At 31.1% G+C, this 27,963-nt stretch overlaps 2 protein-coding genes across 2 annotated transcripts in view; one reads left to right on the top strand and one right to left on the bottom strand.

Moving 5' to 3' along the window:
* The first annotated feature begins 50 nt into the window (after window positions 1–50).
* LOC134688358 (low-density lipoprotein receptor-related protein 6-like) lies at window positions 51–22,153 on the top strand. The gene is made up of 13 exons (XM_063549018.1): window positions 51–156; window positions 2,153–2,324; window positions 4,705–4,923; window positions 6,036–6,151; window positions 7,182–7,469; window positions 8,267–8,398; window positions 8,916–9,087; window positions 10,053–10,286; window positions 10,974–11,092; window positions 11,982–12,263; window positions 13,812–13,961; window positions 14,870–14,908; window positions 20,389–22,153. Exons 1-13 carry the CDS (start codon window positions 72–74, stop codon window positions 20,730–20,732), a joined length of 2,352 nt encoding a protein of 783 aa, XP_063405088.1. The 5' UTR covers window positions 51–71; the 3' UTR covers window positions 20,733–22,153.
* Window positions 22,154–23,009: 856 nt separating this feature from the next.
* The window catches only part of LOC134688361 (uncharacterized), a 23,366-nt gene continuing 18,412 nt past the window's right edge, over window positions 23,010–27,963 (bottom strand). The window contains exon 2 of the mRNA XM_063549019.1: window positions 23,010–25,285. Coding sequence (XP_063405089.1) covers window positions 24,171–25,256 — 1,086 coding nt within the window. The 5' untranslated portion in view covers window positions 25,257–25,285 and the 3' untranslated portion in view covers window positions 23,010–24,170. The remainder of the gene's footprint in view (window positions 25,286–27,963) is intronic.

Here is a 27,963-nt window from a genome sequence, read left to right as displayed (position 1 = left end):
GTTCAATTAACTAAACGAATGTAATCTGTTAAACTCCTTTGGGAAAATTTAGTATATTTAATTTGAATAAAATGGCGAACGAATTTAAACATTATGTGCATGCATTTATAATTTTCGAATTCATGATTAATGTCTGGATTACTATAAAAGCTGAAGGTAAGAGTGATATATATATATATATATAATATTTTATAAATATTAAAGACCAATTTGGTTCATATTTTTTTTATTCATCTTACGTATTTTGAAATAGTCGATTTTTTTTATAGTTTATAACGGGACTGTTCATTTTATATAGCCGAAGACAAAGAACAATCTTATGAACTATCAAAATTGTATTTCGATCCAAAATGACACCTTGTATGAAACAAAAATACCGACCTTTTTTTCTATATATATAAGTTTGGCGTATTTGTACAGCATGCTATTGAAGACGTTCTGCTAGCGGTTAAAAATATAAGAGACGTCTCATCCTCTACTCAATATACAAATGTTATTATATAGCCTAACACAAACTTTTCATTTATGGCATCATTTTACTGTTTATAATGCGTTCCTAGAGACCCTAATCTATAAAATTATTTGATATTTCTTTTTTTAAACGTTTATTTTATTTATGTAAGATAAATTCCAACACATTAACATTAGCAGTATTATCAGGATAACAAAATCGTCACCAGTTGTTAATCATGGTTTAGAAAGTCAAAATACAAAATATTTGACAGCGAATGATCGAATAAGAACAAGACACATTTGCTATTTCTCACCATGCGGAACAGGAACAAAACCTTTGTAATCGAATACAGAAATGTCAAATGATATTTGTGATGTGCAATTAAATATCAGTGTCAAATTTCAAACAAAAGACAAAATATGTACAATAGGGAACAAATTAACCAAATAAAGACGAACTTAATTGAAGCCCGACACAATAAACAAGGTTGAATACAGGATAAGTGCCAAAAAGGATCATAAAAAAAGTGACGAAGAATGATTAACTTTAAACCCTTTGCCTACTCACTTTAAAAACAAAAACATACAAAATAGAACAATAATATATATTTCAAATAAATCAAAGGCCGAAATAACTATTTTTGACACCAGGATTCATAAAACGCGTCGATGAATACTTTTTTAATATTATTTGTAACTTTAAATCATTGATAATACAAATACATGGTGTTAAGTGTTACTAATACGCTATGCCTAATTGACCTGAACAAAAATAGTTATCAATATTAACATTAGCGAAAACTATTTTTATATCACAAGGACTTCCTTGTCTGATACATGTTTAAAAGAGAATATATTTATTTTGTTACAGTCAAAATCTTTGAGTATGTAAATTCCTTCACATGCTGCCAGAAAAGAGATTGTCGCCCGAATTATAAAGCTACGACTTAAAATGCGTCCCTGCCACCGCATAGATGAAATCACATTTTATATCTCAATTAATCCCTCTAGACGCAACAAGCTTTTAAAGAATTGACTTTGAAACGACATTTGCAGTGGAATATATACAAAATGGAGCATATCACAGCACCTTTGTTTTAATAATGAGATGTAGAATCTGAGGTTGCATTTGTAATTGTATTTCTTAAATTGTAAAAATGACTGGTATACGCAGGAGAGCGGTGGTCGGTTGCAATAATTTTTTCAGTGTTTTTATTTTATAAAACCATTGTTATCAAAATAGTTTTTAAATTCCAAACATAAATGTAATGCTTGTCAAAGAGTACATTTTTATTCAGTTAACCACATTCAATATGGTGGCGGAAAGAAACGATTATTTATTTCGTTTACAAGATACATTATAAAATAAATATTGTTTTCTATTTAGATTTTTGTATGCATACTATATTAAATGTTAGAACAAATTTATTGATACAAAATGATGAGTTTACAAATAAACATTAACATATAGGGAAATTTCTAAGAATAACCTTAACCACACTTTAGTCTAGATATTTACGTAGAAACTAACTTGTTTAAAAAAAACCAAGGGGTACAATTATTAAACATCATGCCATCTTGAATAAATTATTGAACTTTGAATAATATTTAAAAATATTTTTTGCACTAAATGTTGTTATAAAATTGTTGACTTTTCAATGAATTTTCAACATTTTGTATATTTAGTTTTTTATAATAGATGCTAATCCATGGTTAATGCATACAAACAAATTAACAATTGACCGACTAGAAATGGATACATGGACGAACAGTACGTTGGTGAGAGGCTTGGTTGGTGCTGTATCGGTAGATTATCATTATACCAAAGGCTTCATGTATTATTCAGATCAAGTAGCTGATCGTATATCAAGGTAAAACTAATCTAACAACTTAAAGATATTGGCTGCTTAGTTTTAAAATAACAAAAGTTGTAAACTTGTACGATTCGCTCGTGTATGTAACAACGTTTTAGATTTTAACGAAAGAAATTTATGTATCACTGAAAAAGTATTACACCAGGGTTTTTGATATCACAAAGTAGTCAAAACATTTACTAAATTTGATCATCGTTACAGGGACATCATTCGTAAATATAGCTCAACATGCAGACTTCTTATACGTTCAGGTTTTTCACATCCAATCTTTTATGGTAATATTCTTTAGAAAGCACAAACTGTCAGTATTCACCTCAGAAGCTAACACAACCTTTAAATAGACTTATTAAGACGATATATAGGTACGATACTGTTGTCAGGTCATTAAAGATTGCATATTTTGGCTTTAATATTGATTCATTTATAGGGTCTTTGCATCGGAACTAAACACATTTATTTTAAAAACCAGTTATTGGCATGACACGGGTTATGTTCTTTTCATATATGTTATGATGGTATGATACTAAACCCCTAACGGGAGGGATTGTGCCTGAAATTCATATGATGAAGACATAATCTTTCAATCAGTTTAATTGAAGTCTGGAGCTGGCATGTCAGTTAACTGCTAGTAGTCTGTTGTTATTTATGTATTATTGTCATTTTGTTTATTTTCTTTTCTTACATCTTCTGAGATCAGACTCGGACTTCTCTTGAACTGAATTTTAATGTGCGTGTTGTTATGCGTTTACTTTTCTTTCTACATTGGCTAGAGGTAAAGAGGGAGGGTTGGGATTAACATGTTTAACCCCGCCGCATTTTTGCGCCTGTCCGAAGTCAGGAGCCTCTGGCATTTTGTAGTCTTGTATTATTTTCAATTTTAGTTTCTCTTGTATAATTTGGAGTTTAGTATGGCGTTCATTTTCACTGAACTAGAATATATATTTGTGTAGGGGCAAGCTGAAGGACGCCTCCGGGTGCGGAAATTTATCGCTGCGGTGAAAACCTATTGATGACCTTCTGCTGTTGTCTGTTCTATGGTCGGGTTGTTGTCTCCTTGACACATTCCCCATTTCCATTCTCAATTTTAAAAGGAAGACGAAGGATACCAAAAGATTATGTGAACTCATGTAAAAAGTAGAAAATAAACTGACAACGCCTTTGCTATAGAAAATGAGAAAGACACAGAAACAAACAATAGTACTCATAACAAAACATCGAAAAATAAAGACTTAAAAGTAAAATCACAAAAATACTGAACTCCTAGGAAAATTCAAAACGGAAGTCCTGAATCAAATGGCAAAATCAAAACATAAAACACATTAAACGAATGAACAACATCATTCAAATGCACAACTTGGTACAGGAATTTATTTATGTAGAAAATGGTGGATTAAACCTGGTTTTACAGCTTGCTTAACCTCTTCTTGTATGTCGTTATTTTGACAACGATGTGTGAATAAAACAAACAGACATAAAAGGTTTAAACGACAAAATAGGGATAAAGCGGTCAACATTGTATTATTATCTTAATCGCCGCAATAAAACAATTAGATATGTAAACACACATTACCATGGCACAATTACACCGTGCCGGACGGCATGTATAAGTACATAGATACGTCATATGTTAAAAAAGAAACACAAAAAGTCATATAGACAAAGCATATAAGGAAAAAGACAGGAGTATAAAAATCATCATAGAACAATAATACATTATAAAATAACGGTCTGTATAAGTACAAAGAAAAAATGCAAGGTCCTTGTTTTTTCTTTAGATGTATAAGCAAAGAAAAAACTCCACGAATGTTTTAACATAAAAGGAATATGCGAACGTGTTAAATTTATGGAATAAACTTTACACAATACATTACACCAGAAAAGAATCAAGAAACATTTAAATACAAAATTAATATCAAATTCAGCACTAAAATACGTTTTGTTTTGTATTTGAATTTGATAATGATAAAAAGGTTGTAGTCTATATTGGTCAGTATCACATTGGAGTTTATTGTCTTTGGAACAATTAAAAGACATTAAGGTGGTACCCAACACTTTAACTAAAATTAATTTGGCTCGTTTAATTTTCATAAAATTTTGACAAAGTATTTACTTTGACCCTTTGACAAAAATATAAAAACTTCAAAATATTTGAACTAACCGTTTTATCAGAAAAATTACACTGGTTATATAGCAGATTGACAAACACTTATTTTGATCATTGAGAAGCTTAATATTCCCTTAACAACACAACGTAATTAAAACGTTTAGCTGATTTTACTGCGTAATCTCCCTGTAGTGTTAGGTACCACCTTAAAAACATATTTCTCAATTCAAAGTCTAACTACAATGTATCTAGCTGTACTAGTATCTTTTGTAGGATGAATCTTCATAACCCAAATGATACGAAAGACATAATAACAAACACCTTAGGATTAGCTGATGCTATCGCTGTAGATTGGATATACGATCATCTGTATTGGATTGATGCCAGTCATGATCATATAATGGTCTCTAACCTGGACGGCTCTCGACGAAAAACTATAATTAACACTGAACTTGTATATCCACGTGCTCTTGCTGTTTATCCAAATATTGGGTAAGTGCTTTGTACAATGTACGTTTTAAAAGGAATGCTATTGTGTACGCAATACACCCTTTTTATTGATTTTTTTTTATCAGGCAGCAAAATGAACAATCACTTATATAAAACATTGGCAGAGCTTATGAAGTCTTTAAGGTGGTATGGGAGTCTAAAATAAAAATGATAGAATTTGTTCATACTTTGCCAAAATGTAGTATCTATTGATACATGTTAAAAAATATTATTAAAATGATAGGTCACCGTGCATTTTTTCAAGCTACGGGTCGTGACAAAATGACAAATTTTGTATGGATTATACAGGAAAAAACACTATTTTGTGAATAGAAACTAAACGAAATGATAGAATTGTAAAATAAATTAGGAAAATATAGCTTTCAAACAATGCTTTGATAATATCAAAAGAAAAGATAGGGTCACCGTGTGTTTTTTCCGGCTAAAATACAAAGTAGAAAAATTCCATGAACAATCCAACAGAAAATGCACTGTTTTAGAGTTACCTCCCCTTAAAATGACAATTTCAAAATATTTGAAAACAACCAAAAATAATCTACACTTGTACATATATTTATATTTATAAGTTATATTCTTATAAATTGCATCTTTTAAATGTAAAAACACATGAAATATCTGCATTCTTGCATCAAATTTTGCTAATTTGATAGAAAATATGGACCTTAGATTCTCTGTTTTTTACAATCCAAGATGGCGAAAGACACCCATACCACCTTAAACCAGCTAAAAATAAACTGTACTTACGCAAATTAGCTTCTTTCATTTAAATGTTTATTTTTGTAAATTATATAGCCAGTTGTTGAATAATTCATGCATACAGCTATGTAAGCCTCATTTTATAACGACAATTCCCTCCAAGGTAGACGTAAATTTTACAATTCTTCTGAAAATTCGTAATAGCTTTATAGCTTAGGAAAAATATTACAACAAACTGAATATCTGAAGTGGGGACAGATCATGAGCATTGCTTACATACATTAGGATATTTTTATTGTCTAAAACAGATATAGAAAAAACATAATAGATTTAGCATAAACTACTACAATTCTAGCATAAGGTGATAGATATGTATATAAATATATTTGATTATAAAGATGGATGTTTTTTACTGATGTGGAGGATCCAAAGATCGAAAGATGTGGCCTTGATGGAAGCAACCGACAAGCTATAGTAACTACCAATATAGGTTCTCCTAATGGATTGTCTATTGGTAAGTTGACTATATTTTATCGCAACAGCAAATTATTACAATTCACTTCAAAGTAACACCATTGTTGAATGGTTTGCAAGGAAAACATATATATTGTATCTATTTTTAACGATTATTGAACAAGGTAAATTGACCTTTCATTTGGAACAAAACAATACACGGAGAAAACTCTGTAAAAGTCAATAAACGTTTGAATAGCGTTCTATTGTTATGGAAATATTAAGCTTTTTGTCGAGCCTAACGAGACATAGCGATGCTTCATTCCGTCGGCGTCGGTGTCGTTAAGGTTTTTGAAATTTTAATAACTTCCTTAAACTATACTTGATTTCTACCAAACTTGGACAGAAGCTTCTTTATGATCATAAGATAGTATCCAGAAGTAAATTTTGTAAAAATAAAATTCCATTTTTCCATATTTTATTTTTAAATGGACTTAGGTTTTTTTGCCCGGAATCTTACATTCACTCTGTGGTTAAAGTTTTTAAAATTTTAATAACTTTCTTAAAATATTCTTTCTTAAACTAAACTAAGCTTGCTTATGATCATTAGATAGTATCCAGAAGTAAATTTCGTATAAAAATGAATTAATTTTTTCCGTATTTTACTTTTAAATGGACTTAGATTTTCTGCCAGGAAACAACACATTCACTCTGTGGTTAAAGTTTTTTAAATTTTTGATAACTTTCATATACTATATCTACTTTTTACCAACTTGGACAGCAGCTTGTTTATGATCAAAAGCTAGTATCTTTTCAATTTTTGGTACGACCTTAAGGGGTGTTCGGTTTATTGTTTCTTTGAGTTGCTATATCATTGACGTGTTTCCAGCATCTTATTTTATTCGTATACTTTGAAAAACGCAAAGTTAGCAAGAGTAGAAGGTATTTTTCTGATACTATCTTCTATAAACATGATAAAGTTACAAATGTATTTTGTTTTTATACTTTTGATTCTTTACATCAGTTTCTATTTCTGTCGATGATTGAAGGACACTACGTCAGTGATATTCTACTTCTTACGCCTTATTTAGATTTCGCTGAAAACCGACTTTATTGGGTGGACAATCACGTACAATCTAAGCAAATACAATCTTCAGCGTTGGATGGAACAGACATCAGGATACTTATGACATCCGCAGATAATTTGCCTTGGGCGTTTGGTTTGGTTGTGTATAAAGATTGGTTATACATCACCCAGTTCACCAACAACACTGTATGTCGTGTAGATAAACAGACTGGATCGAATTTCCAAATTATCAGATCAGATGCAGATACCCCAGTTGGTATAAAGATTTACAGTGTAGACAACCAACCCCAAGGTAAGAGGGATTTCTTTTTATATTTACATTAAAATATGTTACTAAGTATATGCTTTCCAAAATTTATTATATTTTTGTTGCAAAACCATCTGCGGAAAAAAAAATGGAATTCAATCAGGATATAAACATATATGAACATACCACTTGTTAACTGACGGCATATAACTATAGTACTAGTATCCTGATATTCAATTCAATTGTAAATCAAATTATCTTTTCCTGCATAAAAAGCACAATTAGTGTGTGCAGGCAATCAGAATAAAACTTAAGCTGTTGTCTTAACTGTCGTACTGAAAATTTGAAAAATAGACAAACTGCATCTATGTAATACAATTCTGTTTTAATAAAAACACATTAAAGTTAAATTGTTTACATATTTGTTGTTGTACAAGTTTGTTACCTCTTCTGACATCGGACTCGGACTTCTCCCTGTCGCCTGTCCCACGTCAGGAGTCTCTAGCATTTGTTAGTCCTGAATGATTTTTAATTTTAGTTTCTTGTATATAATTTGGAGTTTAGTATGACGTACATTATCACTGAACTAGTATATATATATGTTTGTTTAGGGGCCAGCTGAAGGACGCCACCGAGTGCGGGAGTTTCCCGCTGCATTGAAGACCTATTGGTGACCTTATGCTGTTGTCTGTTCTATAGTCGGGTTGTTGTCTCTTTGACACATTCCCCTTTTCCATTCTCAATTTTATTAAATAAAGAAATGCATTTGAGAAATCTATAACTAAATCTAAATTAAAGCATTATAGTTTTTACTATATCACACAACGTAACATACATTTCAGGTACGAATCTATGTATACCAAACAATGGTGACTGTGAACAACTGTGTCTGCCAACTCCTCAAAATACAAGGGTTTGCGCATGTGCCGATGGATTCGAACTAAACAGTGATGCAAAAACATGTCTTTTTAAAGGTAAAAATTACATTGATAACGATGAAAAATCGGTAATTAAGAACTTTAAGCTGACCATTCAATTAGGAGGCGTGTTTTTCTTTTGGTGCCATTTGTTTCTAAATATATAATAATAACCTCATTAGCATGTACCTCAAATTTATAAAAGTCATACTTCTTATGAAGGTATATCATAAAAAAAATATTTTTACTATATAAAACCAGTGAAAAATAGGTAGACAAAATAACTTAATATGGTTTTTTTTACGTTTTTATAACTAACCCAAGGACTCAAGTTTTTTTAGTATTATAGTCATCTTGTTTATATTATATTGTCCCACCACATTCATATTTGTTCTAACAACAGTTGACCTTTTTATTATTAATCGCGGTCTGCAAAAAAAACTTCCAACATAATTGTTTTTTGGACAGTAATAGAATAGCAAAACATTGTTTTTACAGTAGTTGGCTATTTGTAGTGTCGAAATAGACATAAAGTAAACTATATACCATATTTTGATATATATATTTATATTAGGTTCTGGTAAATGGTTGACCTATGCTAATATCAACACCATTGAAAGGGTGGACCTTGAGACAAATGTTACAGAAACTATAGCATCTAGAATAACTAATGCTGTAGATCTCGATATCCATTATGATCAGGGATATATTTATTGGTCTGATGTTCGTGCAAAAAAGATATCCAGGTGTGTATATGCCTGCATTCATTATTCTGTAAATCCATGTATGTACTTGTTTTGTTTGCGATTTTTCTCTTTTTTTTAATCTAAGGGAAGTCCAAGTGTGCCATTTTTAGGTTTGCATTTTGTGTTTTGATATGTCTTGAACACACGTGCATGCAAAATTCACTTTGTTAACAGTTTTGATTATTCATTCACCAACGAACAATAAAGAGAGATGTGACTTTCTTAAATGAGTATTGGCTTTCAAATTCATGTTCATCAATTCAGATTTGTGGGTCGAATCAGTCAAGTAAATGATTTTACACTTGTTTCACTTTCACTTTCAATGTTGACATTCGTGCCCTTATGATAAATGAACACACATAGTTCATGCTAGTCAATCTCTAGCTAAGGAATTAAATGTCAATTGAATACGGATTCAATCAGTTTTTATCATTAACTGCATGTTAATGACTCATCATCGATGGTTCTTAGATTATTTGGACAACACTGAACCATTTTGACTGGTAAAAACGAAATATTATTCATTATATCTCTTTCATTAATTTATGTTCACAAAACAATTCATATGTCAAATAATATGTTTTATTTAGTATCTAGTGCCCATTTAAGTTGTTCATTGGAAATTTTATTATTTCACGTAAAAAACACATCACTCAAAGTAAAACGTTGATGAATGTATAAATTTCTTTTACATCGTTTTCTTAAATTGCTCGTACATAAATTATCAATGTATTTATAAACAACGGTTCTAACTGCTTCGGTCAAAATTCACTTTTGATCGATTTAGCTATTTCCGTAAGGTCCTTTTGTCATACAGCTTCCCGTGTTTCGGATCTCATACATCATTAGCCTTTAGATATGAGGCTCAGAACATTCCTGGTGAATGTAAATCAAGAAAAGATCCTCGGACTTTTCATATATATAGGCATATTTTCTCCTAGGACTTATTCACTTTTTTAATTTAGGAGTGTGGTTAGTAGAACGTCCATTTCTGGTTCCATTGAAGACATTGTTGTAGAAACAGTTGACGTTCCTGATGGGATAGCTATTGACTGGATGTATAATCTATTGTTCTGGACAGATACTGGTCATAACCATATACAAGTGTCGCGTCTGGATGGAACCAACAAAAAAACGTTAATAAAAAATGATAGTAGGCTTGAGCAACCAAGGGCCATAGTAGTTGATCCAAATTCTGGGTGAGTTTGCAATATCATGAGAACATAAATAGATTGTTGTCTTATTTGAGAAAAAATCTTGGTATTGGTAGAGCGGTCGAGGATTTTGTGTATATGTCTATTTAAAAGATGGATGAGCAGTATTGTTATTGTATGTCAGTCTTAAAGATTAAAAGCTTTTTGGGGAAGGGAGCAGAGGGTATACAACGAAATGTACTGCCTGGTATCAGTTTGCTTTTCTTATAGCTACATAGTATTCAATGACTGATATGACAAAAGTAAGTGTCTCGTTACAATACAAAACACTTTTTTCAGCTTTCTTTTATTTCTGTATGTACCATATTGTACGATAATGTATCCATCCGTACTCATCATACAATCCGTTAATAGTTGTTATAAAGATTTTCCTCCCGTATTTCTACGTTTAATAACCCACTAAATTAGTAAAGATTTTGTTTCTGGCTTTTATAGTAACAAAATATGTGTTATGAATCTTGAGAAAAAAAAATCAACAATTAATAGGTTAATCAATTCAACATGGTTTATTCATTTAACTGATTGTTTTTTTTTGCAAAAACTGTACTTTTCACTATACAGCAAAACAGACAAGAGACAATAGAACCAGATAGAAAAATAAGCATTAGCCTACATAGTGCTGTAAACAAATGCAACCATTCATCTTATGTTACATAATGACATATTTTTCAGTTTGTTATTTTTCTCTGATTGGGGGAGCCAGCCAAGAATAGAAAGATGCAGAATGGACGGAGGAGAGAGAACAATTATTATAAACTCGGATATAATTTGGCCAAATGGAATGACTATAGGTAATTCAAGTCCCATTTGAATTAGTTAAATAGCAAATAAAATATTGAATAAGACTTGTTATGGGTGGACAAACATGATAAAGTAAGACACCAAGATATAATTATACCTGTTTTGTGAAAAATGAAGCAATTAAGAAATTCAGAAGATGCGCTAGTTTCCATAATTTGTTTTGTGTGTCTTTTTATATAGTTTTGGTTTAGTTTGGAATAGTCGACTTAATAGCTAGCTGTTCGGTATGAGCCAAGGCTTTGTGTTGCAGACCGTACTTTGACGTAGAATGGTTTACTTTTACAAATTTTGATTTGGATGGAGAGTTTCCTCATTGGCACAATTATACTACACCTTCTTATAACTTCTTACATGCGGGTCCCTGTTTACACACTATTCTTATTTATTCTGCAACCATCCAACTTTTGTACAAATAACAGGTAAACAAATACATTTTTCTTTCAAATAAAGTCTTCTGTTACTTGCTTTCATGTCGTACAAGCGGTTAGATGGATATTTCTTTCGAGGTAACAATTTATTATAGAATTCTCTTCACGGTCCGAGTTAAACTATGTCGATTTCTTTAAAAAAAAAACAGAAACATTGCTTTGGATTTAAAAACAAAATCAACTCTGAAGTACCAGGTGTAAATTGCAAGACAAAACTTAATATGTTCAATGCCAGGAATAACAAGTGTGTTTGTACATGCTATAAAACAGGAGAAAAGCTCAATGAGACTCGCCTTTCGTCCTGTTACTAAAGCTCGTACAAATCAATTTTATATTTATCGACTATGTGTATATATTGTATATATCTAACATCTACAGTAAAATTCACCTCCCAGAAACAACAGAATTCTACTTACAAAACAATGTACTCAAAAGAATATTATAATTGCAGATCATATTGGTAAAAGGTTATACTGGATTGATGGTTCTTTAAACCAGATAAAAAGTACAAGGTTTGATGGAACAGATACCTATACCATAATAAAAAATGCTGATGTTTTACCCAAACCATACGATTTAGTGGTGTATGGAAGTTATGTGTATTGGTCTAATTGGCAGTATAGAACTATTTGTAGAGTAAATAAATACACCGGTCAGGAGTTTTCTGTTGTTGTAAAATATATTCGTTCTCCTATGGGAATACAAGTATTTGCAGATGATGTCCAACCTATAGGTAATATTTTTATAACTGAAAGAAAATTGGAAAATGCACAATTTTGATATAAGTTTTAATTGTTTACTTAGTTATGATTTCAAAAAACACAACGGTTTGAAAAAAAAATATACAGCGGAGTTGGATGTTATAGCCATAAAAATCAGTTTCGCTAACAAAACATTATAATTTCAGGTATTTTTTTAGATGTTTTATATATTTGTGGTAACTTTTTGGCCTTAATATTTTTATTAGATTACTTCTGGATGCATGTATTTTGCGTCTTCTTAATCAAATTTCGTTTTATATGCATTACCACATTTGAAGCACTTATAAATGAATCTTTGTCCTTCGGGGTACTTTTTTTTATCTTAACATTTTCTGAAAATTCTGAACAATAAACTGTGAAGTCATGTTAACTATTTCATCAAAACTGGTTTATTAGTGAAATAATTTAGGCCTTGAAAGTCCAATTAACATTTGTGTTTGTAGATGTTTCCTTTTCAATCTAATAAGATGTGAAGTGATTATTCGGTAAAATAATATTCAAAATTGCAGGAAATGATAATGATTATGATAATATAAATGATAATTACGAGCAGAATAATGAAGAATAAAAAGGATCCACTGTGGATTCATAAATATTCGTTGAATACCATTATTAGAGGATTTCGTGGGAACAGGGAACCACGAATATAAAAATTTTAATTTGTACTGTTAACGTTCTCAGGGTATGTATATGTTTCATATAAACATTGCAAAGAACATCACAAAACTTTTTAAATGAAAAGATTAAAAGTCGATGTGATTTGAACACCACATAGACTATAACCAAACGGCACAATACCAAAATGATTTTGAAATAAATACAAGACATCCAGTTTTCAACATTATAACATGTTTAATACAATATGCAAAGTTAAAAAATCGTCCCGAGTTTCGTTCATTAATGAATTAAATCGAAAGTAGTCAATGACAAGATTAGATATAGCACACTACATATATAGGGTATAAGAACATCAGTTGTTCGACCAGTTAGTCAAATGCGTTTTGTTAAAATATACTTTTTCACTTTTTCGGTCTTTTGGAAAATGTTGTTTGTGCTGTATTTAGACCCTTCTACAACGAAATTTGTTTTACATGCACACGTATAAAAATTGCGGTTTTTATCCTGACGAAAGGTTATAAAATACATTTCACTAATGCAAACCAATCAGTAAAGGATAACAAGAAAAGAACTCCAGTAAACATTTGGAATGTGTACTTGTTCAGTAAATTTTATTTATATATATAATTATTCAAGAGTATCCCGGGCATTCTTTGCAAAACGACTAATTTTTAAATAAATAGATGTTTAAATACAAATGTATGTTCAATCAATAAATGCTCAAATTTCTGTCAATTTTGTTTTGATGACAGCAGCTTAAACACAAGCATTTTAATGTAGGAAATAACTTATGTGGATCTATTTTTGTTTGTCCTCTGTTTCAGAGGTCACGTATTAAGTGTTTTCTATTTTCTTAAACTACGTTTAATATCATAAAATATATTTTGGTTGATATTTTGCAGGGAACAATGTATGTGAAACAAATAACGGCGGTTGTAGCCATATTTGCTTTCCATTACCCGCTTACAACAGCGCTCAAAGTTCTTTATCTGGATGCATGTGTCCAGATTTTTATATTTTGTTATCTGATAATAAGACTTGTATTACTATGGGTAAGTCAAAAAATATTTGAATTTATGATGTGGAAATAATATAATATGATCATGTAAATAATAATAAAAAAAAATTTTTTTTTATAAAGGTTAACAAAATCTAATCGTAGTAGACTGCATTTGATGATAAAGTATAATTCGAATACAAATGACCTTATGTTTCTTAACAATCTAATGCCTCCCAGAATCATACATTGTAGGTATATCCGTTGATAGTTATTAATAAAAATCACTGTTTTGTTTTGGTTTAAAAATATCAATGACCTTAGACTTTGTGCCATTTTTATTCACTCATTTCATAAAAATGGAAAGTTAAATATTGACTTAGAATAAAATTTTCAGTACACAAAACCATATGACTCAGATACCATCTCAAATTTGTTGTCAATTTAATAAAAATTAAGTTTGCATCTTTCGCAGAACGAATTTTCCATTTTTCCTTTATACCATTCTTTGCAGATATTTCATAACCAACGGTATACATTTTTCTACATTGAATACATATTATGAGTTTATTGATATGAAAAGAACCAAAAAATACATGGTTTGTGAGTCAAAGTTATGATATTTGTTAGTGTTCATGGTAAACAAAATAGCTTACACCGAGAGATAACACGAGAGACGCAATGTCGTACATGCAGACTTCTTTATTTTCCATTGATTATAAACAATAAACATCGTGTAGACTGATGTTGTACAGTACTAGTTCAAAACGAACTCATTTATACATTAAGTCAATTCTCTTTCATGATTTTAAGGTGTCTTTATTAAATTTGAAAACTAATATATATCATAGCATTCAACCCTAAAATAAAGTCTGTTTTGTTTAAACACTTTTGTAAAGATAAAAACGATTATTATAGTAATATGGATGTGCTACAATAATATATAAATGCAATTTATTATAGACACAGAAATATCAAATCCAGATTTGACTAAAGATACAGGTATATTGATTATGTAAAAAACAAAACAATAACGATTTCAAGCAAAACATTGAAAGCGAACATATATTATTAGTGCTACAGTAATTTGCATAATTTATGATGACAAAATGATTCATTACAGTGGGAAAGCCACGGATCGATTCTGCGCCTCCTTCCATATGACGTAACGGCCAAAAAATCAAGGGCGACAATCGCGATTTTTCATAGAGGGCGACAGTATCGCGCCATCGCGGCAATTTGTTTACATCGTGTACGTGTGATTTTTCGAGAAATTTATCCTTAAAGACAATTAAACTTGTGTCATTTCATCATCAATTAGTTATATAGGTAAGTTTTACAGGTGACCATGCTATTTTTTCTTCTTAGAAGATTTTATTTTACAAGAAACGAACATCTGAAAATGGCAAGTGACGTTGTGATTTGGAAGATAAAAATATGGCGGGTGTTTCCCCCTTCTGAAAATAACTGACACATTTGCATCCTATTGGCTATTTAAATATAACATGACCAAAAATAGTATCTATGATGATAGGAGTCCCTAAATATTTGCATAAATACCCATCACTCCGTGTCAAATTGTAACTGAGGCTGCGAAAAGGAAGCACATAAATCGACGCCATTTTTCAACAGATTAAGGTTTCTGAGCTCACGAAATCCTAGTATTATTACTTTTAATGGTTAGTAGAAAGATATGAATACTATCCATAACATAATTTATTGATCTGATCGGGTTATGGCTACATGTTTGCTTCTTTTCGATTCTGAAATCAAGTAAATTTCCGTAGACCACATGTAAATAAACGCCCCTTTTCCAGCGGTGAGACTTCAATTTGAATAAAACTTCAATTTTGGCATGTCTAAGCATTTAAATTTTAATTATATTTTTACAGTTGTGTAAAGCATTTGTGCTGATTTGTTTGGTTGGCTCGAATAGTAAAAAGGTTAACATTTTTATTTTTGAACCCAAAAAGTGTGACAAAAAACAAACAATAAAAATAAAGGAAAAAAATAACTATCCCCAGGATAAAGGGGGTTTCCAAATATATGTCCCCATTCAAATGCATTGATCGTCCCCAAAAAAGGGAGATTCCAATCACTGGAACCATATCCCTGGATCTGCCACTAGGAACTATGACTATTAAAACATATAAATAATTAGAGAATTATTACTAAAGGAACAAGAATAGAGAAAATTTACCATGAAATCAATAAGAAAAAAAATAAAATAGAGCAAATGACATGCTAGTCCAAATAATTATGAAGTCTGACAAGACTACTTTTTTTCTGGGACGACTTCCTATGCATCCCAGAAAAAATCTACATATTCCTAGCAGCAAGCCAGAGGTCTAGTCAAAATCATTTTGAACTATTGATGTGCTTATTTATATATTGAGGAAAGAGAAATTATGGACAAATAGTATAAAAAAATAGAGACAAATGAACTTAAGGATTAAATGATAAAGAAATGCAGAACACCCCATCCAGACCCTTGTCTATGTGAACAACAGTACTATTATTTTTGCTGAATAGTGCATATGGGCATGTTAAATATCTTTTAAAGATTTCAGGTATATGAAATATTCACCAGTAGGAAAGTATAAATTCTGTCCCTCCTTCCATGCTAAAAAAAAATTATGTGATTTATTGTTGAATTTTATTGCCACCTTCAGTATTGGCTAGGTGTTGTGGCCAGGTTTTATTGGCCTTGGATACATTTATTATCAATTACTGGTATGAAGAATTAAAGATATGAATGATTGAATGAAAAGTTATCTTTTAAATAACAGATACCTGTAAGATAATTTAATGTTGCATATTACTTTATACTTTATTTAAACATTATTTATATCTATTAAAAAGGTTGATATGTTATTATGGTGATGAATTTTAGATACTAAGTAAATGACTTTATAAGTAGAAAATTTCTCCAAACATCTGTTGGTGTGTATAATTATTACCTTTTCTAGAGGACCTTTTTCGGGACGTCTGGATTGGGTATTTTTTAGCTCAGGATTTCGGGATTGATCCTTCAGATTCCAGTATTTCCTTTCAACATTTTTTTTTAAATTGGGAACTCAGAAGATCATGTTTTTGTCAGTAGACAATTAAAATATATATTATAATTTACCGATCATATAGCAACTCTAAAGAAGTTTGAAATTAAATTCATTTGATAATATCATCTGCATAAATTATATATTTTCAGATAACAATAGGAATAAGAAGAGCAGGATTTCTATATTGAGGATTTACATGTATGGGACAGAGGACTATTTGACTTGATTTTACTTTAAAAAAAACTTTTTAATGTTAACAATAGTTCTCCTTAATTGTTTAAAATACTTTTTACATATTTTTCATTTTAACATTTTTTTATGACTTTGTATTTATTCATTATTTAATAAACTTTTATTAATAAACATTTTTATATTTTCAAATATACATACAATGTGAAACACTCCACCATTTTATATTGATAACGTGGGGTAAATGTACACGAGACACTATGCTGTTGCAATACAATATCACTTAATGTCATTGAAAATCCTGAGATTCATTGATGCAAAGCTAGCATATTCATAGGGCCCCCCTTTCATAGGAAAAAAATTGGTTGATTAAATAGGGAATCACTGGAGCGGGCCCCTCTTAAAATAGTCAGCAGCAGCAACCCCCCCCCCCCCCCCCCCCCCCCCCCCCATAGAAAAAGTTCTGGATCTGTCACTTGTATCAGACATATACATGTATGTATTGTAGTATTTGAGACATAAGAAAAATAAAAGATATAAAAAGTTAAAATGATGGTCTTTTATTCTTTATAAGGTTTGAATGACTTAAATGGAAAGTTTGGTCTCTCAAGTGGCCTATCATGACATGACCTTTCACTGTTTTGCTTCCATGTAGATTTCAAAGTGTGGTAACCCCTGCACCTAAATAAATCATTTTCAGTAGATACATATCTCTTTTTTTCAGACTTTTTGATGAAAAGTTTAAACTAATATACAAATTTAAAAAAAGATACTGATCATCTTGAACCCACAATATATAATTGATCTCAGGTCCTATGGAAGAGTAAGCAGATCCTGCTCCATGTGTAGTATTATGAATGAGATGTCTATGTGCCCTTTTCCTAGATATGTAAACACATGATTTTGCAAATTATTGCAATTGTGTGCTTTTAGAATGGAGTAAAATGTGTCGAAAGGTATTCTATTGCAGAAAAATCAGCACACAGATATAGGAATGGTATGATTCTTAATAAACTATAGATCCTGTGTCCAAGATTTGTTTTCCTGTAGATTGGTGTAAAATAAAAATGTGGGTCAAGCAGTTATATCAATGCAACAAAACAGGATCACCAAAATCAGAGTGAGACATTCATATACCATTTTTAAAGTAGACCTTGGAAGTGATCGCATTTTGTTAATGCTTTAAATGGTCATATAGATGTAGCTCTAACATGTATTAAGAATTTGATGAACTAGGCATTGGGCATTCCTATTGAATGTTAATCTCAAGTTCTCAAGAGTTAAATATGCCCCAGGGCACAGACACACTCAAACATGAATAATTAGTCACAGTGTATATCAGGTTGCTTGATAAGCATGGTAAGGACAGACATTTATAAACATGTGTGAGTGTTTTAACTTCCCACTTGCCTAGTATTTTTTATATAAACAAGAACAAAATATGAAAATTATTGATGCATCAGTAGTAGGCAGGCAATATTTGTTGATTGGTACATGTACTTTTTAAAATTGACAAGTTGAAACATTTCAGATTTATAATAATTTACAGAATGAAAGAATGACTGTAACCATTACCCTAAAAATTGGCTTAAAACAAAGACTACCTGAGTGCTTACACTTTGCACTTTTGCATGCTTATTCAGTCAACAACTTTTGACTAACTGATTTTTTTTTTTGAAAAAAGGGGGGTAGGTCTACTTCCAGACAATGGAAGTTATTTATATGGACAAATTCGTTCATAGATTAAACCAGTTTCAATGTACTACATAAATCTCGCCCATAAATCTGTTATACAACAGCAGCATAATTAAATAACTACAGAAAATGTGATACGAGGAGTTTGAGCAACTTGTAAACATCAACAAATGACGGTGTCGAGCCTTCCACCACTTAACATTTTAAGTAAAATATATTTAAAATCCTGAAAACATCATCACCCTTCGTTGTCTCAATCAATTTTGTGCTTAGAATCTGTAAAATATGACATAATTTGCTTGATTTTGCACCGAAATAACTCCCGAAACGTCTGAAAAATGTTGAATTTTGACCTCCGGTTGAAGTATTTATTATGTAAACAAGACTCAGAGTGACGGGGAATCCTGTACATAGTCATGTGCCCATATGTTTCTAGGTCACATTTATTTATATCTCGACCAATGAAAAGCTTTAGGATGTATTTGTGTCAGTTGTTTGTAGTCGTGGGGATTACCCGCGGTTTTTTGGAAATCAACGGAGGTAGTCTTTTGGTTTATCATATTTCAGTAACGGAGCACTTATTTGAATACCGAATTTGGCAGTCGTGTGACAAAATCTATTCTAATGAAAAATTAACCTCAAATACTGATGGATGATACGTTGTTTTAATAGATTTATTGTCTGAAGCACTGGCTACGTTTTTGTTTACACGCTGGTTACAGCGCCACCTCAAAATTTTTAGATTATGTCCCCTTTCCCGCGGGACTACCGGAAGTAGCTCTCCAATGTCACTGGCTTTCCCACTGTTATTATTGCGTATACCATTAACAAGAACTTAGATCATAAAACAAAAACCTAGTGAAGTTCTGCAGTAAATGCAATAGGTTGAAACTTTGACAAATGACCAAAAATAAATACGTCAAGTAAACGTCTGAATCAATAGAAATTCTGATAAATTGTATTTTGTTAAATAAACAATTATTGCTTTTATACCTTTTCCATTGTTTTACATTGCTGTTTTTTTCTACATCGTACCTAATTGAAAGCATGGTATTTTGTGTTAGTATTTTCTCGTATATAACTGTTTTTTTTGTGCTACCGTCGATTTTGTTGTGTTGTTTTAGAGACTGGGTTGATTGTCAAGTTTGCCTGAATTTTGCAATCATTTCGAGCACGATAAACAATGAAATCTCAAATCCGCCTCATATTTTTGGTTTTTATGTTGTGTCTAACTCAGTTGATTCAAAAATTTCATGTGTAAGGAAAGCCTAGCGAACAAAAAATATTGCTTGAAAACAAGAAAATTGCGAACCAATCAAACTCCCTCTATATACATAAATGTAATGCAAAGAAAAACCATTTTTAAACCCATTGCTTATGAAAATACGAAAAGAGATTTTATAAAATTTCAATACACTAAATAGTTAATTTCATCAGAATTAATTATTGATAACATTTCAATATACGCCATTGTCTTTAAAGACGCCACTTATCCATGGCATTTAATACCAACAATCGAATTTCACTTTTTATCCACAGGTGTCACTTCACGGGAGATAATCGTATATCCAATAATTGGTGTCGTTTTTGTTATTCTAATAACTTTAGTTCTGATACTGATATTCTGGTATCGAAGACGTAATACTCTTCAACGATCGGAACGAACTTATGCAGAACCTGATAATCGAATATCAACAGTTTCGGCTATATATGACACCATTGACGAACAAACGGAGCTTTCTTCAAAGATAAATAATTCAAGTTTAGAATCTTTGAATCCCTATCTTGAATTATCTTCTTCTAGAACCGATCAAACAAATACTTACAGCGATCTAATGCGTATAAATGGAGATATGAATATGCCAAAATGTGGCAAGGAATGAATATTGGAACAAATTATCCACTGATTTGAGTAGGTTACAAGCAATTAAGATATACAACTCGCCGATAAATCATGAGCAAGTGAGAATAACTTAAACAAGGACTTCGTATAAGCCAAATACATTTCGACGACTGATAAAGCAATATTGACTTTAAACTGAACTGTGAATTGTTTTACGATTCAACACGATTTTATCCATATTGCATTTCAATTCTTCGAATGTAATCATAAATGGGAAAGTTCATATTTTCTTATGTCATCCTTTATAGTAACTATGTTCATTATGTATATATACGTACTTTGCATACTTCATGAAAGTGAATTCGTATAATTGAATTTAACACACGTTCATCCGTATTTTGAAAGTCATCGGGCACCGAAATATTCAATAGCCTACAATGTGATATCTAACTTCCAAATCTTATCTAATAAGTAAATAAGTATAAATAAAGAAAAAGTAACTAATAATCCATAAAAATAAAAGTAAGCTTCCTTGGCAGCCTTAGAAGGTAAAAAGAGTCAAAGTCGACACAGTAACGTAAAAACATTGCAATCACACCTAACAATATCACCACAGTTTGCAGCATTTGTAATTATTACCTCATTTATTTCAATTAACCAAAACAAAAAATAAAAATCACAAACACAAACACAAACACAAACACAAACACACTGTACTCCAAGGAAAATTTATAATGGTAAGTCGCTAATGAACTGGCAAAATCAAAAGCTCAAACATATCAAACGAATGGAAAACAACTGTCATATTTTTGACTTGGTACATGCATTTTCTTAAGTAAAAATTGGTGGAGTATACTTGGTTTGATAGCTAGCTACATGTAAATCTCTCACTTGTATGACAGTCGCATACAATTCCAAAATATTATCAATGATGTGTGAACAAATTAAACAAACACAATAATTAAAAAAGCTACAGAAAAACAGGGGTACAGCAGAAAAAACTGTTAATTTTGACAACCAACAAAAAATATGTAAATTAACTAATTATAGATATTAGGATTTAAAAAAACATTTAGCATGGCACAATAACACAATGACAAGATATATAAATACAGCGCCATGTCATATGTAAAAAAAAACCACTGTAGTACGATGACAAACTACTATGTTTCAGCATTGTAAAATTAAAAAGGGTAACATCAAGGGAAAAAATCATCAAGGTATCAGCAAAGTATCATAACACTATATTAGTCACAACATATACATAATCTGCTGTAAAAATGAACAAATCACAAAGATCGTTAAAATTATTGCTCAATTTATCAGACCAAATGATGATTTATTACGTTCAGCTAAATATCAGGACAAACAATGATACCAACATTTACATGAGGAGCACACACTGTCTTAAAATGCAAACAAGTGGTAAATTCCTTGAAACTTACATATAAATGTAACACAATCTTTTAATGAAAAATAAGTGTCAAGCTTGCCATGAAACACATAATGTACTAAGTATTTACAATTAGACAATTTGACAAAAACACAAGTAGGACAAGAATGTCACACATTGTCTTAGATTTATTACCAGGTCAGTCAAATTGCGTTGACTATATTTCTATGACTATTTAAGTAGAAGTTGCCGAAATTTTCTTGTCCGTCATATTTGTTTTAATACTACCGCAAAACTTTTTTTATGGATCGTATATAATGGTATGATGTCGTCGTCTGCGTCGAGGGTAAGGACTGAGCAGTTGAAACATGCATGTGTTTCAACTCCAATATAATGAGACAAATATCCGCATGGAAAGAATGATTGGAATCAAAACGGACAAGCCCAAATATGAAAGAGAACAGAGTTGGTCTTGTTAGAGAAAATGTTCCTAAACACACAAGACAGATGCATTGTCGGAATAATGGGCTGTCGGAGTAAAGGGCTGTCGGATTAGTGGGCTGTCGGAGTAATGGGCTGTCGGAGTAATGGGCTGTCGGAATAATGGGCTGTCGGAGTAATGGCCTGTCGGAATAATGGTTGTCGGACTAATGGGGTGTCACCATTTTGTATAACAAGTGAAAATGGAACACAACATGTTAAAGACTACATGTATAATGATATTAATTATTTCACTTGTATTATTATGTAAATGCCTATGTATGTACCTGAATATAATTAATAAAATATTTTTACACTAAAAGGAAGCTTTACACCAATTAAAATTTTAATCTGTTAGATATGTGTATGTTATGAGGCGTTCGTATTTTGTGATTTTTTATAGAGTAATTATTTTAAGACACAAAATACAAATCAAACTATTAACATATTTCATTTATTTATTGCATACCGGTGAAAAACATCGATGTGTTGATTGACAACATAGACAAGTTTCGTATATTTTTTCTTGCTGGGGAGGAATTTCAAAACACATTCCTTTATTGTTCAGTTTCAACGCTTATAAAACTGTCAAACATTGTGATGACAAAAACAAACAATCATCTAACCACTTCTAAACTTACGATATATGACATATTATACATATAATTATCTTTAAGACATATTTAGGGAATGACTGTGATTTTTTTTCTATTTACGAAGAATTAACATAAATAAAATTCTTCACACTGAAAAACACGCGTAGCGAATTATTTTATTGTATACCATATTGTTAATATCATTATGAATAGACAGCTAAAAAAATAATTAAATCATTTCATACAATTTAACTTAAAATTCCATTTTTAAGGAGAAGATCATAAAAAAAACGTGTTGATGAAGTCAGTTACATCACTAATTTAAGTCTTTGGACTGATAAAAAAAACAATTCAAGCAATTAGAAGACGTGTAACATACACAATTTAGTTATATTTAAATGCATTAGAAAGAAAAAAAAACGATTTTCTCAGTAATGAATTAAATTGAAATTTTCGTCAGAAGTGTTAAATTAATTTGTAACAAAATATTACTCTGTTGATGGAAATCGGTAACTTTCAAACTATTTTAAGAAATTGGAAAACATATTGTTTTAAACGTATCGTTTTTGACATTTTATATAAAAAGAATAAATATTGTGCAACAATAGCAGTCATTGCTAAACTACACGTAGAAGATGTAGTATGATTGCAAATGAGACAAATTTTCTCAAAAGACAAAATGAAACAGCAATTAACAACTATGAGTCACAATTTTAGTGCATCGTTTTGTCTGTAATGTAGAGCTGTCCATTTGTATATATGTAACATTTTCTAATTTCTAAATGATTCTAATTTATTTCATGTGTGTATGAGATATTGCAGCGTTTTTTAAACAAAAAAAATTCTTGACTGTCGGTGAAGTGCTGGCAATATGATACTATATATACAAACAGATTTCATATTTAATTCTTGTCATTAAGATCTTTCTCTAAACTATGAAATATGTCTCCCTATAGTAATATTTAATCTAGCATACATGTATACGTAGAAACTTTATCAGATATATTTTTCATTCGATTAAATTTGTTTTTTTCAATATTGTTTTCTGTGCGGAATTAAATTTTAAGTGCTGCATTTTCCTTTTCTGTGGTATTGAAATAGGCGGCAAGAATGGTAGACGATTTTTCTCCGCATCTTCTGCTAAAAACACATACCGAGTTGCCTCTTCAAAACGTCCCTGAGTGCAATATATAGACGCAATCAAATAATAAGCATTTGGATATTGTTTATCACATTTCGGAGCCATACTAATATATGTCTGAAATAACTCGATAGCTTTTGCTGGATCACTTTTTCTAAGATGATATGCTATTCCAAATAGAGCACTAAAATTTGTATCGTCTAAATCGTGGCATTTCTGGAAAGAATCAAGAGCGCGCGATGGTTGTTTTGTAGATACGTACATTGCACCAAGATGATAATATACATCGATTAGAACTCGTTGGTTGAATGGGCGACAGTCTACTTGTTTATTCTTTTTGAGTTTCAATGCAAACATTTCTAAGGTTGTTATGCGTAGTTTTGCCGATTCAAATTCTGACAAAAGATTACGTTTTCTTTTCTCCGACTTGAACGACGCTCTCATTTGAATGATAATTTTGACGTACTCAGCACATATATTCTTAGGTCTGAAACTAAGATACTTGTCAACAAGAACACACATAGTATCAGGTGGTTGAAATGGTTCGAACATACTGTTTTCATAAAGGTATCCATTTACGATATTCGCAAAAGCTTGGGAAAGTGTTTCACAGTCTTCAATATCTTCAACTGTATCCTTTTTGTAGTCTTTTAATATGTGTAGAGCTCGCATAAAATGAAGCAACGATTTGGTGTAGTTGATCGCTGTTGGCGAGTTTGGGTATTGTCGCAACATATTCAAATAAACTGTAGACTTAGAACTTTCATTATGAAATAATCTTGTGGAATCTCTAGCTTGTTTTAGTGTTTCTTGCTCTTCTATTTCCAAATAATTGAACCAAGTTGAAAACATAGAATTTGCCTGCAATGCTTGAATATTGGATATTTTATCATTCTCTCGACTTGCTTCGAAATCGGATGATGTGTTATCTGTATATAATGTTCTGTCAGCCATACCATTGAATGTATCAAATAGATAAAGTCCTATAATATTCAGGAAAAGAAGATATCATTAGTTAGTAATAATAAGTTTTCAACTAGTTATTTTTTTTTTTAATAAACTGTTAAAGCAAAGAAATTAAACCTTACATTTTCAAGTAAGCATAATAGTGTCTTATTGCTGTATAGATGTTCTATTTTTTTTACATCTTAAATAGATATAGGAGGATGTGGTGTGAGTGGCAATGAGACAACTCTCCATCCAAATAACAATTTTTAAAAAGTAAACGATTATATATCAATGTACGACCTTCAACAAGGAGCCTTGGCTCAAACCGAACAACAAGCTTAAGTATGTCTTTCTACCTTGTTACACTTTTGTGTCGGGTAAGGGTGAAATTTGGTACCTATTGAGGCGTTTAAACCCGAGGCATTTTTTTCGCATCTGTCCTTAGTCAAGACCCTGATGTTCAGTAGTTGTCATTGTTAATGTGGTTCATAAGTACGTCTTTGTTTCCCTTAAGTATGCATTTTTTGTGTTATAACATTAGTTTTTGGTTAACATTTTCAACACTTCTAAACAGTTTTTAACATAATCTAATGCAGATGTAACTCCTTATCAAGAAGGTGTTGTGCCTATGGATTCAATATTTTCCTTAATAACTTTTGCCTTCAGAATTTGGATCCTAGCTTACGGGGCACGTGTTACCTCAAGTTTTTATGTCTAAAATATGCACAATATCATAGTGTTTTGACAAAATATCCAAAATGTGCTGCCCTTAATAAACTTCTTTAAAGAGATTTGTTAGAGTTAAACACAGTAGTATTGCTTTTGAAATAGGTTGATTTTAAAATCAAATATTAATCATTTTCATATTTGTGATGTGTTAAACATTAAATTTCAGGCCCCTTTTAGTACAATATTGTACCATGTCCGTAGTATGTTCATGTTTTAATGGACACGGAACCACAGTAAGGATCATTAGGGCATGTGACAATCTTAAGGTTGAAAAGTCAATGGCATTGACCATTGAAATTGAACGTATTCATTTGACATTGCACAACAAACTGCTAAAGATTAGAATGATCCCATCACGGAAAATATGCTACATGACAAAGGAAATCAAATGCAACATTTAGCGACATCCTAGAGGTCATTGCCTTGTCGTTGAAATTGTTTTTATATCTTGAAAATATTTAAGACCCCTTATACCATACATGTTTAGCTTTAACTTGCTAAAATGCATATGATGGTTTATATAGTGCACAAGGGGTCTTCCATTATGTAGAAATAAGGTTAACTACCCTACCCTTAACCGTTTATTTGTTTTTCGAAAATGCACGAATGATATATATATATATATATATATGGGATGATTCTTCAAGTGTTATCTACATCTCCAGCAATTTTAAATGTACAAATGTCTGTGGAATGGCAGAGATCCTTACCCACACACAATACTTGTTTAGGAAATAAAAAGGATAGGTGAAAGATACCAAAGGGGTATCAGTCTATGGAAGAAGCGTATCGATAAAAACTTTTCTTATATCAATGAGCGATATTGTCTAATATCAATTGTAAACATGCAGACATTTCATGCGGAAAATGTTGTTTTTGGCGACGAAAAAATAAGTAAATACTAACTTTTAAACTTATTGTTCAAATGTTAACAACAATTGAGTCTAAATATACATTCAGAAGTTAGCTAAACGCTAACGTTTATGTCCGTGTAAAATTTGAAGTGCTGTGTTTTTCTTATATACATAAATAAGCAATGCGACACTTTTAAAATATCAATGCGATACTTTTAAAATATCATAGCGGTGTTTTTGTTATATCAATATTAGTACTTATTATTATCAATATTTGACTGTTGTACCCATATTTTTACAATTTTACCCATTATGTCTGTTTTGTTTACGCAACGTTGTAAATATGACAGAATTTGATGAGACTGTCATACACGTGAGAGGTTAAGCGCTATAAAACCAGGTTCAATCATCCATTTTGAAAATGTAAAATTGCCAGTACCGATGTGGTGAAACAAACAATATCGTTATCAAATAGCTAAGTATCAAATTATTGTTCACATACTATATAACATTAATTTTTAGCAATTTTATAATGAACGCACCGAAATAATATATATCTGATATGCTCGCAATGCATGTAAGACTTTCTTTATTGATAAAAATGAAACTAACTTGTGACAAAGATGAATCATACTGTTCTCGTTCACATTGATTCGACAAAATCTGACCTGTACTTTTGAATCTCCTTTTTGTATACAAATTAGACCGTTGGTTTTCCTGTTTGAATGGTTTAACACTAGTATTTTTTTTTGTTCCTATATAGCGTGGTGCTTGCTGTGAGCCAATCCCCTAGCCAATGTAGAGATCATATATGCATTCTTTATAAGTAAAACAAACTGCGAAACATAAAAGCTCAAGCTTGAAATTCCACATGTAGGAGATGTTACCCGGGCCTTTATAATTTATCAAAATGGCTTATTAAGCAACCTGTCATAAACAAAAAAAAAAAAGAAAATCCAGACGATATGCGCACCTTTCTAAAACAGGTACACAATTTAAACCTGAAACAAGAAGACTATCAAGTGTGGGATTGACGGTCGAATTTACACGGGTGAAACAATATGATGTTGCGTGGTTTACTAGTTTCAAGTGGCGATTTTGAATTGTAGGATTGATTGCTGGTAACTTTA

This window comes from Mytilus trossulus, chromosome 10, assembly GCF_036588685.1.
Source record: "Mytilus trossulus isolate FHL-02 chromosome 10, PNRI_Mtr1.1.1.hap1, whole genome shotgun sequence".
NCBI lineage: Eukaryota > Metazoa > Mollusca > Bivalvia > Mytilida > Mytilidae > Mytilus > Mytilus trossulus.
The sequence above is the reverse complement of the archived record's forward strand: the minus strand, read 5'-3'. Positions and strand labels throughout refer to the sequence as shown.

What these genes read in the sequence shown, in the direction of transcription:
- LOC134688358 (XM_063549018.1), top strand. Translation starts at nt 72, where the DNA reads ATGGCGAACGAATTTAAACATTATGTGCATGCATTTATAATTTTCGAA. An exon ending in GTAGCTGATCGTATATCAAG is followed by an intron (nt 2,325 to 4,704) that starts GTAAAACTAATC and finishes TATCTTTTGTAG; the next exon opens with GATGAATCTTCATAACCCAA. An exon ending in CGTGCAAAAAAGATATCCAG is followed by an intron (nt 9,088 to 10,052) that starts GTGTGTATATGC and finishes TTTTTAATTTAG; the next exon opens with GAGTGTGGTTAGTAGAACGT.